The sequence below is a fragment of the Homarus americanus genome, unplaced genomic scaffold (genome assembly GCF_018991925.1).
Source record: "Homarus americanus isolate GMGI-L3 unplaced genomic scaffold, GMGI_Hamer_2.0 scaffold48354, whole genome shotgun sequence".
Taxonomy (NCBI): domain Eukaryota; kingdom Metazoa; phylum Arthropoda; class Malacostraca; order Decapoda; family Nephropidae; genus Homarus; species Homarus americanus.
This window is the reverse complement of record NW_024723833.1, coordinates 6254392-6270367: the sequence shown is the minus strand read 5'-3', so window position 1 is coordinate 6270367 and position 15976 is coordinate 6254392. Positions and strand designations below refer to the sequence as shown.

The following is a 15976-nucleotide window of genomic DNA, read 5'->3' as shown; positions in this document are numbered from 1 at the left end:
ATGCATACACAATTGTACGCATGCATGAACAAATTCAAAGAACAACTATTATTCAAAGGTATTATAATCATGATAATTAAAAACGACTTTATTGGCACTAAACTACAAACGTAAAGAAGGTGAACTTTATAACAAGAGAAGATTAAATAGTAAAAGGATAGATATACTAAGAAATGTTTACACATTCATGCATGACTGCTCTAATTGGTCTATTATCTCATGAGTGTGTACATATCGCTGGTGAGTGCATTACAAACAAAACAAACAAATATCTACAACATAAAAATAATAAGCTATTGAAATATTAGTCTCCAGTAGCAGAGGTTCACACTACATTACAAATCATTACCTTATCAACAGCAGCTTTATGTTCGACTTGAATTTCCTCTTTACTGGCAAGAGCATCCTGGAGTTCTTGGGATTTTTCCCGCAACTGTCGCTCTAAATTCTCCACCTATGACACAATATGACAATTGTTGCAGAGGAATAAATTTGACGGTCGTCTTCTGATTAGTGAAATAATTTATATACACCAAGTTTGTTACATTACTGATTACCTTTACCAATACATGTAAAGTATGTAGACAAAACTCCTATCATGCAAAATATTGTACTGTATAGTCATGCATGCGTATGTGCAATATTTCATCAATCAATTCCCAAATCAACCAAACACAGTCAGGCAATACAGTCCAGAAACACAGGAAAGGTCTAGAGGAACAGAGGCAATACAAACTGTACAATAGACAATAGATGTCACTATTTCTTTACAACAATTAAAATACATAATAAATTTGGAAATATAATTCTGAAATACCATAACTCCCTTCTCTGTCTCCTCATCTGTGTGAAGATCCCATTAAAGAGATAGTAAAATGGCATATAAAAGAGTTAATACATGTAAAATATCCTAAAGCATACTAGTGAGTAAATAAAAGCACCAAACATTTACTGTGTAAGAAGAAAATGCTACTAACATATATAAATTGCCTTATGAGTTCTCTTGTCCACAGTGTTCCATTAATTTATTTTGTTATGGACGAAACACAAATTCCGTGCAAATATTTGTTGTTACTTCCATATTGTGCTTGTACCATCTGGGTAATAGTTTGGAATGTATTGTATCATAATGGTCTCTCACGTGCCCTATGCAGTCTCATGGTGATGGTGCAGGAGTAAGTAAATGAGATGAGTTAGAAATTAATATGGTTAACCACCTGCCTGCTGCACACCACCATGAGCCACCATCATCATCCCTGTGTTCACCGTTGCCTCCACACTATTTACAAGGTGAGTTATGCATACTTTTTATCAGTATAGTGTGAGCTTCATTGGCTTCATATTTCTAAGTTAATTTATGAATGGTAACACATTAACCCCTGCACTATGGAAATGACATTAATACTTTATTTAGTTAATGCTAGATGATTTAATCTGCTCAGTGAAAACCACATACACAAGGGATTAAGTACTGTATTTCTATTAATATGTGGAAGGGGGAACATAAATTCAAATGTCTTCTTGAACATGAAACACAAAATAGATACAGTACATCAAGATCATGCATAAATGAGATTGTTTTTTTTCAGACATTCTCAAACACAAGACAAAATTCCTAAATCATCCCCAAGGCCAGATGCTTGGTGTACCTGTCATTCAGTTGTGACTTCCAGTAGCTGCGGATCCCATGACACTACTTACCAGGTTCATAAATAATTTCCCTATATGTCTACAACTCAACGATAATAATAGTCTGCAAGTAACCCCCTCCTTATATCTGAGAACATAACTCCATGTTTCATAAAACAACATCACCTGTTAAATTAAAAATAAAAATAAAATGTGCTGTTCTTAGAAATTGCCAAAATTTTCATTTGTATTACACATGGCATTCCTTATTTCAAGAGAGGCTGATGTGAGAAGAATGTCTTTAGTGGAGTATAATCTCATATTTGTTTAACTTATACTTGATCAACAACACATACTACTGTGGCAAAGGTCTTTCCTAATTATGTCCTCTATCTGTTCTCATTCACTTCCCTCTGATATATTCTTCCTGTATATATCTGCATTTCTCTCTCTACATACAGTACTCATAAAATCTTTTGCATGCACTGTACAGTTTTAAATTCTCCATGTATTTACATGTCCTGGTTAACACAAAAATGGTTCAAGAACATTAATGTCAAGTGAAGATGTCTCGCCTGAAGAGAACAATATTTCATACTTTTGTGTTCTGTTCTGTTGTTATTACAGGCATCCCTGAAGATCTGGAAGGGTTATGTTCGTGAAAAGTTGTCCAGAACTCAAAATCTATTTTCCCGTCGACTTCCATCACATAACTGGAGATGCATTTCTTCAGACACAAACTTCCTCTAAAAAACACCCTAGTGACATCTTGGAGGTTAATGAGATTTATATGTCTAACTCTAGAAATTTCCTAAGGATTTTCCATTTAAGCAAATCTATATTACTTATCTCAAAACTAATACCACATTTTTCAGATTCCGTTAACATAAATGTCCATAACTCTAGCTTCCGTCGCTCAAGAGATACCTGTAGTTTATATTATAATTCCTGTGTACCAAGAAGCAAATTTATCCGAGTATGTTGGTGGTCTGATAACATTTTATATCAGCAATAAAGTCGCTGATGCACACTAGTCTGGTATTTTGAAAAGATTCTGTCTCAGCTTAACTGTTTCCTGGGTTTTGAATGATCAGAAAACTCAACCCTACTGTATGTATCCGATTAATGTACATTGAAACATTATTCTAGTTTAAAACATCTCTGCCATTACTTTTCAAAACATATACACAGAATACCAGGAGCAAGTTTAGTAAAATATATATGAAGCAAAACTAAAACATTTTAGTTTATCGACTCAGCTTAGGGATAGACTGATACCTACGTAAGACTCCAAAACTCATTAAGACGAACAAAATCATTTCTATTCTGACTCTAATTCAGCCTTGAACCAGAAAACTCTCTCATGAACTATCTTCTGTAGTACTAATATGAAAAAAGAGTGTCATACAATACAGTACCTCCTTCTCTAAATTAGCATGTTGTACGAGCAAGGCATCTTTCTCTCGCAGCTGACTGGCAAGTTTGTCTTTGGTGTGCATTAAGTCCTCCATCTCCTGGTCTCTTTCACTGGCATGCTCCTCTAGGAACTGGCGAGATGATCGAAGCTGTCGATCTGCCACTTCTAGCTGTAAGTTTATGAAGGAATTAAAATTTCTAGTGGTATTAAGAATAAATGCAATTCTCACTAGTATGGGCACAGCCTTATGCACAATTACAATCATAATACATATATTCTTATGGTAACATTAGGTTTTCCTTTTAAGCTAGTAAGCAACTTGGTACAAAAACCATTACACTCATGACAGGATTAGAAAGCAGAGCACCATCTCACCTAATACAAATTAAGAGTGACTTCTTGAGCTGAATGACACTTACAATGCTCAAATATATATGTCTGACTCGTGAACCCCTTCAATTCAAAAAGTTATCAAGGCAGTATGGCACTTTGTATACATACATATACTGTAGAGTGATATCTCCGTTAGCCAGAACAATTGGTACAGAGCACTTCAGGGAATGAGAGATTTCTGGGTAACAAGACGACTCTTTGAAAACCAGAAAAATCCCTCTTCTCCAGAATTTTTCAAGTAATGTTAAAATGTTCTCGGAAGTTCCAGAATGATGCATTATTTCATCTTTCAAAGCTGGAAAAAATTCCTCATCCCTGGAATTTTCCAGAATTTTCCGGGTAATGGAAAAATATTCTTGGAAGTTCCAAAAATTGAGCATCACATCATGATCTCAAACCCAGAAAAATATCCCCAATTCCTAGAATTTTTTGGAAATTTTCGGGACCGGAAGATTTTTCTCGGAATTTCCGGAAAATAGACCTGTTTTTCATCTCTCAAATCCGGATATAAAACCTTCCCCATCCCCGGAATTTTCCGGGTACTTGGGAAATTTTCTTGGATTTTTCCAGAAAATGTGCCCCATCGGAAAATCATCCCCAAAGCCAGAATTTTTGGAAAATTCCAGCTTTGGGAACGATTTCCTGAGAAAATTTCAATTCCGGCTATTGGAGAGTTCCTGGTTTGAGGGATTCCGGCTTATGGAGATACAGTAATATCTCCGTTAGCTGAAATCTCTTAAAACCGGAAGTCTCCGCTAGCCGGAATTGAAATTTTCTTGGAAAATCATTCCCAAAGCTGGAATTTTCCGGAAAATCCGGCTTTGGGAACAATTTTCCAAAGGGCACAATTTCTGGAAATTCAGAGAAAGTTTTCCCGATACCCGAAAAATTCAGGGAATGAGGGATTTTTTTCCGGTTTTCAGTGAGTCTTCTCGTTAGTCAGAAATCTCTCATTCCCGGGAGTGCTCTGCACCAATTGTTCTTGCTAACGGGCATATCACTGTATTACTGCATATATAAACAGAGCTTGCTTCATACCTGCTGGGAAAGATCTGAGACCCGAGACTTGAGAGCTTCAACAGTGGCATCATTCTCTCTCACTAGTGTCTCAAGGATTCCTTCAAGGTCTCCAACACGAGCAACCAGCTCAGTGTGATCCATTAGTGATTTATTTTTGGCAGACAGAGTGGCTCGTACTGCAATGGAAATATAAATATATCAAGACATGAAGCACTCAGTGACTTCATACATACATTATATATGTGTATATGTGCATATATGAATTACAGTATATTACATATTATAACTCCCGGAATGGCCCTGAGGAACCTTGCAATAGTAGCCAGACTACTAGATAAGCATTCCACAGAGTTGTCACATCTAACAAAACATGCCAGCCACTACACCAGGTATAATAAATGCACGTGACTTTACATTAACCAAATTGTAAAGAAAAAAAATACCTCTTTCTTTAATATCCTTTGAAGCTTCCATTTTTGCTGCATACTGGGTACAAGCAGTCCCTCCCTCTTGGTCCTGTTGAACTGCCTCCAATTCTTCTATCTGGTCTTTCACAACCTGTTATTTAATGGATGAAAAAGAGTTGTAGAATTCATTTCAAGTGTATAATGTGTGAAGGAATGATTCTGAAATCCAATTTTATAACCAATCATGAACTGTAGGACTTATTTATGGTCAGCATTTTTTACAATTAGACAACCCAAGGTTCCCAGGGTCCCAGTAGTTATATGTTGAAACCTGAAAATTTTAATGGCATTGTGTTAAAACAGTAAGTATGAAGCTTTTATATGCAGTTTACAGTTTCCTTATATCATGTGTATATCCAAAGTTAATATGATTTAATGGTGCACAAAAACTTTATGAATACCTTGTATCGATCATCTAATTCAGTGTTCAATTATAAAGATTATATACCGTACTGTATTCCCAATTTTCTCCATGACTAACCTGAGAGATATGGTCTATGCACTCATACTGTACGAAGAAAGATGTACAGTAACAGCAAGACAATTGACAGACTGGGTGAATAAGACTTAATATGGTACAGTTACAGTAATGAAGACATTACACAAACACTTCTAACAAGACTCACCTGGAGCTCCATAGCGAGATTCTTGCTGTAGTGATTAAGACGACAATTTTCATCCTCTAATGTTTTCTTCTCCTCTTCAAGGCCTTTTAATAAGCCCTCTACATGATGAAGCTTCATTTGAAGACACGCTGTAAACTGGACATTTTGACATAATTGTTTCAGGACTTCCTTTAGTTTTTCCTCATCTATAAGTTCCTGGTGCTTAAGTTTAGTGAAGTTAATGAATGATTCATCTTGGCTCAATAGAATGGTGAGGCTCTCTGACAGATTGACAAGATCCAGCTGAGTCAACTCTTTAAATAATTCTGACTGTGATGACTGGCTTGTCACATCTAAAGCATCTTCTTTTAAGGGTAGATCCACTTCAGTGTCTTTCAGATTCTTCATAAATTTCTTTCTAACATTATGAATTTTAAGTGAAACTGTAGAGCAACTTGATTCACTTTCCCTTATAGACTTATTAGGTTGCACTTCATCTCCTGGAGTTTTACTCAGTGCCTCAATAGTTTCACTAAGGTGATGCTGACTCAGATCAGAGACTGTTTCTTTCACACTGTCATCTTGTGTTACTTCTCTAATAGTATGAGATGAAAGATCTTGATTTTCTGATGATACAGAATGCAAAAATATTTTCAACATTCCTGCTGATGCTTGAAGTGAAATTGTTAACTCCTGAACCTCCTTCTCTAGATTCTCCACAACAACACGGTCCCAACGACCCTTGAGAATCGACATTAACTGAGGATATGACTTTGTGAGTATAGAGCGAACTTGTTCATCCTTGTCTACATCATCTAACATTCCTTCACTCATGGCTGTGCTATCTAACACTGATCCAGAGTTGCTTACTAGTTCTGGCTCATCACCTTGATCAGTATAAATAGTTTTGGAAATAAGTCCTGTTGACAGGGCAGTGTCCTCTGCAAACATATTCAGCTGACTAGTATAACTATCGTCTGGCATAGAATCAGACAAGAATGAGAGATCCAAAACCCTTCCACTAAACAACTCTGGCTGATGCATTGCAGATTGATCTTCAATAATTTCATTAATCACTTTGTGATCTTGAGGCTTGTTAGTGTAGCTTTCTGCTACACTGTAGTAGTGCAGCAGCTGCAGTGTTACATGGGACAGGAGACCAACTGTTTTCTTGTACCAGTCCCTGAGACACAGTAGATAATACCATATAAGTTCTTAAGGTAAAAATAAAATCTTAGAATGAATCTATGAACATATATAAAATGCTTTATGTAATTACTCCTAACTACAAATCCATGAATTTTGATTGCTGACTATATTCAAATTAAATCTAAATATTTTAACAAAAGAGAAATACTGTACCAACCTGTCACTGTAGAGGCTCTGTAAGTGCCGCTGGAAGAGGACAGAGTTAACATCAGTTGCAGGATCAATTATCTTGTGAAGTTCATCATTTGCATCTTCCAGCTACGTAAGAGGACAAGCAGGGAACACCAACACGCAGCAAAAGCACAAGAACGAAGGAGGTTACAAGAAAGTTAGTACTAAGACACCGTAAGTGGCCAGACAACATAAATCAAAATTAATCTCTACACCATGCAAGGGATATATATACAGTACTACTAATGATTGCAACTTATAAGTCTACTGGAACCGTGATAATTAAAGTTTAAGCTGAAATAACTAAAAATAAAAAAATAATCAGTTAATGTAATCCCAACCAAAGTGAGAGTTCTGTATATAAAATTTTACAAACACATCAAATTAAAAACATATGCAAGAGCCCCATCCACAGAAAAGCAAAATAAACTCCCCAATAGGCAACATAACAGCAATACATCAGAGAAGCCCACGGTGTAAGAGATATCATTACCACAGGAAAAACATTGGAGCCAAGAGGGAACACTATTTTAGTTTTGTACTGTAATAATATTTAAGTGCAGATGACAAGAGGGAGGAAAATGAAGTCAGCCATAATTTTTTTTTCCCCACAAGTCAAGTCTTATCAGAGAGAGTAACCTGAATCAAGATCAATACATATTCTCTCTTCATTCACTGTCACTCATTCTAAACAGCTTCCCAGTTCTGTTATCTAATTATGAAGCTCTAATTCCTGCATTCACCATCATTCACTCCATCTTCAAATGCTTTCCCAGGTCTTTTATAAAATGAAGTTACAATTCCTCAACAAAGCCCGAAATTATCCACCCAGTTTACCCGTGTTGGTTCATACTACTCACCTCAGAATCTCTCTCTCTCTCTCTTGCACGCACGCACACACGCATGCACACACACACGCGCGCACACACGCATGCACACACACACATGCACACGCACACACACACACACATATCATATCCATCCCTAAGCACTAATTACTGAAATACTGTATACTCCAACCACCCTGCAACCCTAAAATATTTCCTAATATTTCTGGATCTTTAATAATTCTCTATCATCTTCACTTTTCATGGTGGAAACCTCTACATCTACTTCACTTTCTCCCTGTTAATCAGGTGACAAAGGCATCTATATATATTTACCTCATATATACCATAAATAGATCCTACTCTCATTGAATAAAAACAATATGGCATTTGTATGATGTCAGTCAAGTAGAGAGAGAGTATGAATTGGCATCACATTAATGGTATTATTTCTTCCTGTGATTTAGCGTAGCATAGTATATGAAGAATTATACCCAACTGACAACAGCAAAGACAATAGCTGAATTAAACACCACAGCAAGCAGCAACAACAACAGTGAACTAGATATCCGCATCCTCTATACATAATGAAGACCCTCTACAGAAATGCATCCAAAGCTCATGGATTTTACCACAATATAAACAAAATATAAGGTTAAACAATAAGCTTAAAGACAGATAAATCGAGGACTAACTAAACACAGCTTTAATACATACAGTGACATCAAAAACAGTCAGTCTGGTTTGAAGCTGTAAAGGTCAGCTGTGCACTACATGTAAACACGCTGCTGATGGACAATGGTGCACGAGAGATAATACAGGACAATGTCTCACTAAATGCTTTTAATTCATATTTCAAACAGAAGAGAAAATTAATGCAAAGTTATTTTCACTCAAAAAATAGCTTCATTATTAAAATTTATATATATTTCACAAATGTCCTACTAAAAAATTTTTTTTTTTAAAGGTTTATAAGGTACAAGAACAAAGGAATAATCACAGTTGAACTCAATATCATCATTATATCATATTATAAATAAAAGGAAAAATTGGTGATTAGAACACTGGACACAACCAAAACATGCAAGGCAAAACACATTATACATGAACATAACAGCATGTTTATCGTCTATCTATGTAACAAAATAACTAAAACTTGTTATAATAGACTTCCTTAACAAATGGATTGATTCATGATGCACTAGGGTTCTGAACACTAAAGTCATGGAAGACACTTGTACATTCATTCATTCCAACCATACAATACTCATACACAAATACACTATGCCATCAATCAGTTCAAACATACCTATACTTGCCTTACTCAAATTAAGTTGTAATGTCATTCATTCTATAGAATGTAAATTTCATAAAAGATCACCTGAAGAATCTCCATTCCAGCTTATTTCATCTACAGATTAACCACCCTAATAATATTTGGGGGGTTGTGGTAACATTATAATACACATATAAACAATGACATACAGTACATATATCCTAAATGTACTTGTTTACTTCTTTTCTTTTACCTAAATCTTACATTGCATACAGCAATTTTGTATTAAGAGCATTCAGAAGCATTGTATAAGTAATGCAAAATAAAGCTGGGGGGCATTCTTTCTAAGTGCCCAATTGCATACACTAAAGCTTTAGAAGCAACTCTTTATGGAATAAGAAATGTAAAATTAAACATTAACCAATAAATGAAATATTAAACAAATTCATATAGAATTAAGGAATAGCATATCTGCACATAAATCAATTTTATGTCTTGCTTTATACTGGAAAGTGATGTGCTTAATACCACATACAACACTTAACACAGGTGAAAGTAAAATATTCATGATTACAGTCAATATAGTACCAGTTCTTGACCAACACACACACACAAAGAAAAAGCCAAGACACAGAGGAGCAAGCATCCAGTACCTGCGTAACCTGAATTTTGATGTTCTCAAGCTCAGAGCACAATGAGTTAGAGATGCAGGACCTGACATTTAGGTCATGGTCAATTTGAGCACGAAGCTGTTCCACTTCATCATCTAAGGCCATCTGACTCCCAGAAGCATGCATAGAGGATGGCAGTAAATAAAATGCCAATTATGATACAATACAATGTACAAACACCAAAAGGTAGAACTAGAATTTCCCAAATATCTAGGCATAAAAAATTTACCACTATAGTAATAGAAATCATCAATTCAGTAAACTTGTGCAAAATGCAAACCTGATTTTAATCAAATTTACCTTTTGAACTAATAATGGTTTTACCTTTTCTTTTTAAAAAAAATCTTCCATGCATCTACAGTATCTTTAAATTTTTTTTAATATATTGTGTTCTCAAGTCAAACTTATAAGTTTTCTCAATTTTTACTTGGAGATAAATGTTGAACATCCTATACTGTACAGTACTAAGAACTGTCCCCAAAAATAAGAAAAAATCTGATGAACACACATACTGCAGTAATCAAACTCAAAAGATTAAATGGATGTAATTAAATTAAGAAAAGAGAGAGAGAGAGTGTGTATGTGTGTAGTCTAAGACAGGGATAAGAATAGATGTTTGTACTACAGTACATTTGATGTAGGAGAAAGTGGTAACTATCATGGATATTCTCAAACATTTTACAGGTACAGTATTGGGTTAGTTTTGCACCTCAGTGAATAGAATTAACTCTGATATACAGTCTGTATTTGTTTTCTGTGGATAAATTTGATTAATTACAATCCAGAGCACATATAGGATAAACATCCTCCTTCATGTCCTCACCCAAATTAATTCTAATTAAGCTGATGCCTGTAAAGATTAACTCAATCAAATCATTGCCTGATTGTTTTCATTTTAAAATATCAACATATGCTAAAACTAAAAACATTGCTAAAAAAACTATAAGCAGAATTGGTTATACAAATATACAGTACCATAAGCAGTCAACAGCTGCCTGCACTGTTAAGAATGTGAGGAAGGGATGGCGTTTGCCTCCACAAGTACAGACAAGTTAAGTATGGTATAAAAGGGGCAAGAATAACTAAATGGATAGTCTCATTGGTGCCTGTAAGTTAACCCTATTTTCCCATTACATTATGTACTGTATTTGCATACTGTAAGCTCAATTTTGTATTTACATATATTCCTCTGGGTCACAACCTTGTGTACAAACATGGTTCTATTGTAGACTGAACAAATAAAAAAAGGAATGAGAAAGTACTGTACTGTAGTATGGTTTTAATTATTATATACCAGAATTGGGATGTGTACAAGACCATCTAATATTAATGCAAAAAGACTCGTTAAGGAAGCAGCAATAAGGAGAAAGGCAACCAAAGCAAATTAGTCTTTTCTGTGCCAATGCATATTCACAAATAAGCTTGAAGTTTTCATCTCAGCTCACAGTACAAAGGTCTAACTACAGTCACTATTACAATTGTTCCCTACTGCAAGTGCATGATAATATGGCTAATTTAATGCGGCACTACCAAGCTGCAAAAGCTAAAGAAAAATCTTATCTTACTAGGTGAGAGACATAATTTGTTAGCATAGGACCATCTTTTCATTGTGAGTTCTCATTGTTCAATAAGGTCACTGACTATAAAAGTTAGCCTTTATACTAAAATATCTTATAAGAAACTGAGCTGTGATCTTATGAACACCAACATTTACAACTACAGAGTTAACACAGGAAAAGGAAAATTCTATAATTATAAAGATCAATTTACGTTTACTATATATCCTGTCAATCATATACTGTACGGTAAATATATCAAACTCAAAGTTAAAACTTTCCATGTCACTCTGCTCATAGTGAATACAGACTAAGAATTCAATTAATAGAAACAGAGATAATTTACTGTCAGTAATTCACAAGAATCATGATATCCTTCAAATGGACCAAAGCAACTGCTGCATACAACATATTGTATACTATACTATAATAAACATGCAGTACTAAGTAACACCCATCTATTTAAAGGTAAATATTTAAGACTGGAATGCACTACAGTAATGTACAACAGAGAGGGAATATAATGTACATTATATATCAAAGTATCCAAGCCTGTGGGGAGGGAGAAATAAAGTAAGAATACTGTAGTATTTCAACACACTGCCTAAGTCCTGATTCTCAAGTTTGTATGATGAATATTCCTCATAACCAAGACTCAAGAATGTACCTTAATGAACAGTTTAAGATAAACTCTAAAAAGAGTCAAAAAGAAGAAACTATCATGTAAGCCCACATGACCTGAAAAAAAAAAAAAAAAAAAACACACACCTGACCACTTTGTCCAGGCATAGACCGAAACAGTAATTTTTTTTCAAGGGGATGTCATAAATGTGCTGTGGACCAACTACGGTGGAGAAAGCTGTGCGTACTTTGTATTTATTGTAGACGCATTCACTCAACACCAGTTATTAAGGAGTTAACAAACCCAAATATCCATACACATAAAAGTTTAAGCTCCACCAGTCAAAGATTCCCCTGCTCATATGATTAAAGTCCAAGAGTAACACAGTAAGCTATTTCAAGGCATCTATCAGGTGACATTACTGTACTGTGGTATGGTGAGTGTTTACAGACCATGAATTTGGCGCTAGTATAAATACAGATATATCAACCTAAAAAAATACAAAAGGAAAGTGATTCAGATAATTATTAGAAAATAAAATCTGAAACTCTTACTTTAAAATGAATTTATAGTTAATCAAGCAACAAGTTAACTTTTATTAAGGAAATACTTCAAACACTTCTACTGACCAGTGTCTCCTGATCCCTCACTGCCAGTTGTCTCTCCAGCCGTTGAACCTCAGCACCGTGTTCTTCCTGAAGCTTCATCAACTCACATTTTTGATGAGATTTAAGATCATCCAATTCAGTCTAAATCAAAGGCAAAATTGTTTAAGGATTAAATGATGAACAACAAGATCTTTCTGATTTACAATAGACAATGTACTTTACCCTGGCTGGAGCTAATATTTCTCCATTACATTTTCTTGGTGCCAAAAATGTCTTTAATTAGATATTAGCATTGCTAATGTTTGAACTAAGATTGTTTAGGCTGTACTTTACTTCACTTTTATAAATCTAGACTTATTAACTAACAATAAATATGAATTAAAGTACGGTTAGACTACATACCAGCTTAGCATACTCTTCTAATCAAAGACCCAAACCAAACAGCATTCAGAATAACACTGCAGCAGATATCCACATCTCAGAAACTAATCTATCTAGAGAAATGAATGCAAGAATCCAGTATATCTTTGCAGAATGCACTGTGGTCACCATCCTTCCTTAAACCTATTCCATCATATTATCTAACTCACCCAAAATCCACTTTCTCTACATAGAAAAGCTGTCCAACACGCTACAAATCAATCTAGTCATTACAAGACTGACATTCACCCAACACAGACAATGCTTGAACTGAACTGCCATGAGAGATGCCAGTCAGGCAGTTCTCAATAAATGTTCCAGGTCCACTGGCTTTGAACCTTGTGAAACTGGGGCTACAATAACAACAAAAACCAATACAGTACTGTACCTGTGTAGCTGTGCCTCTGAGCAAGACAATGAGCCTGTTCTTGAGCTCCTCCAGTGTGAGTGACCGTGACTGTGTGTGAAGGGTTTGCTCATAATTATATTGTTCCAGCAGTTCTTTATACTGTTGCTCCACCCATGACACTTCATCTGATAAGGTTTTCTCCAGGGATAACATCAGCTCACTGCTGTACTTGATAGCATCTGTATAGGAATCTTTTTTAGTCTGCTGAACATAACACAATACAGAAACTGGGTACTCTAATGACTCTCTATGATCAGTATCAATCTTACCACATTTGTCAAGTTTAACAAGGCCATAAAAATTTATTGAATATAACTGGATATATACTAAAATTGGCTGACTTAAATGTAAAATAGTGTACAGTTCTTCCTATCCTGAAATATTCAAAATAAGTACAGTACAGGTATTTCTATAATTTTTTTAATGCCTCAGACATATTATTTAAGTTCTTACATTCTTGTATGTTTTTATTTACCATCGAAATTTTTTTTTCCATAAAGAGAGTTACTCACCAAATACGGAAGAGACATACAGTACAGTACTTTACAATAATGTTTATGCAACAAAGAGTTCTGAAGGTAGAAAAAAGCAAAAAGATATACTGCACTGTACAAAGGTTGATAATATTACACGTCCATACCTGAGAGACTAGAAACATTTTTCATGTCTTCCATATGCTCTTGGCAAACAAAATGTAGCTTTTCTTTATTGTCTTCAAGAATCTTGTGGACCATCATCTCCTGATTTTTGAGAATTTTCATCTGAGGAGAAACAGAATTTTCTTAAGAGAATAAATGCTGTATCTAGTAACGTAAATTCTTCTGAAGCCTTACTGAATAACCAAATACAAGACAAATACAGTAACATTTATGATAACATATTATTACTACTGTACTGATTTTAATTATTCTTGATTATCAAAAATATACTTTTTGTCCATATTGTTAAATGTACCCAATTATCTTTATAGTCACTCACTTTGGAGTACAGTAATTATCTTTATGATACTGTGTGAAGACAATGTGGTGAACAACAAACCTTTTCTGACTGAGCGTCCAAGTTGATGTTGGTAGTAATATCCATAAACTCATGTATAAACTGCTGCTGCGTTTCCAATTGAGTGGTCAAGTCCTCAGAAATGGAAGACGTCTTCGTGCTTCCCTCACTGTCTTTAGCAGTTAACTTTATTGCAGTCAACTTGGTCTGTGGAAAGTCAGGTTTACAGCAATTCAGGATTGTAAAGAGCATTCATGTACAGTATAAGCTTCCCTACCACATTCCATTTCATTGGTGCCTTGAACTACATGATGGAGCCTAGAGTCAGGAGACAGAGATACCTTCCCTCTTTCTTGTGTTGTTCAAGACTGGCTGGATCTAAAACTAGTGAGTAGAGTTGAATTCAGAATGGTAAAAGCCTGACAACTGCTTGTCGAGGTGACAACATGTGATCATGATACTCTGCATTCAGTGGCAACTTTGGCATCCAAGCTCTTCCTTTTAATTCCAAATTCGTAATCATTTAATTGACTGGATTGTCCAGCCCAGCCATCAATCCCAAGGCTACTTTGAGCCCAAATTCATTGGTTCATTACATAATACACCTGACCTAACATTTATAACTCACTTAACTACTGTACCATACAGTATTTGGTTTTTAAGACCATTAAATGTAAATTAAATTTGTTTCATGGTAGACTAGTACAACGTATAAAAAAAAATATATTACAGCAGCAATTTTATGGTAACTGTGGTGTCTTTTTAGGGAGCTGGACATATCAGGAGAGCAAAACTGATCATCTGAAAAGTTCCAGTCACCATTGTGTTAGTGACGAATGTGTTTCAACTCCAATGAGTGAGTGAGCTACTTGTACAGTATATATAGTACAAATCAGTCTAGTGTTAGGTTGTAAAACATGAGCAATCTCAAGTGTCAAATAAAGTTAGCTAAGAAGTGTTAATTGTAACAGTGAAATGAAACATAAAATGCCTCAAATGTTGAGTACAGTATACAGTAGTGATTACATGTACAGTACTGTACTGTACTGTACTGTACTGTAATTTTCATGACTCCTATTACTGTAATTAATGAAAAAGGGTACCATAGGCATGACTGCCCATTAGGGACAGTGTGCATACAGCACACAAGGAGGCAGCAGGGCCGGTATTGCACTCAACCCCATTCACTTCTCTATGTTGTCAACTTAAGTACCCATTTACAGTTGAGTGAATCAGTGCCAGGGAATCAAACTACCGACCCCTGGAACAGGAGGCGAGCGCTGTATCCACCTAACTGCTGCACTCCAGCTGTATTTAGAAATGAAGTTAAAAAATATATGAAAGAATGCCATTTCTCTTAATTTGCAAGTAGAATTCCACATGTTATTTCTTAAAACCTTATTATTGTCTCTCTAAAATTTGATACTGTAAAAGTATTTAGTACATACCAAATCATACAGCTCACGCTTGATGCATGATAAACGCAAAGTCACAGCTTCTTCTAAATGCTCCTCAAATTCTGTAGAAAGAACATTATACTGTAGTCAATGACAACGTCAAAAAACATCATTGTAAGAGCAATTGAGAAATCACTGTTCTTAAACATTAGATTAAAAAACTTTAAGTAATTTTTTCCTCCTGCAATTACTAAATAAAACAGAATATAACTGAGACTAACTC

General features: G+C 35.1%; 1 protein-coding gene across 8 annotated transcripts in view; it reads right to left on the bottom strand.

Annotated features, from left to right (window-relative positions):
- Positions 1 to 15976, bottom strand: part of LOC121863805 (pericentrin-like) — a 92354-nt gene that overhangs the window by 30350 nt on the left and 46028 nt on the right. For 4 of the 8 annotated variants that reach the window (XM_042362637.1, XM_042362641.1, XM_042362642.1 and 1 more), the window contains exons 3-14: positions 15745 to 15815; positions 14339 to 14503; positions 13941 to 14061; positions 13280 to 13479; positions 12493 to 12612; positions 9668 to 9790; positions 6898 to 6998; positions 5553 to 6714; positions 4903 to 5017; positions 4478 to 4635; positions 3048 to 3215; positions 350 to 454 (exon numbers count right to left, since the gene is read on the bottom strand). In XM_042362637.1, coding sequence (XP_042218571.1) covers positions 350 to 454; positions 3048 to 3215; positions 4478 to 4635; positions 4903 to 5017; positions 5553 to 6714; positions 6898 to 6998; positions 9668 to 9790; positions 12493 to 12612; positions 13280 to 13479; positions 13941 to 14061; positions 14339 to 14503; positions 15745 to 15815 — 2609 coding nt within the window. The remainder of the gene's footprint in view (positions 1 to 349; positions 455 to 3047; positions 3216 to 4477; positions 4636 to 4902; positions 5018 to 5552; positions 6715 to 6897; positions 6999 to 9667; positions 9791 to 12492; positions 12613 to 13279; positions 13480 to 13940; positions 14062 to 14338; positions 14504 to 15744; positions 15816 to 15976) is intronic. The other 4 variants (XM_042362638.1, XM_042362639.1, XM_042362640.1 and 1 more) reach the window with 4 other exon arrangements.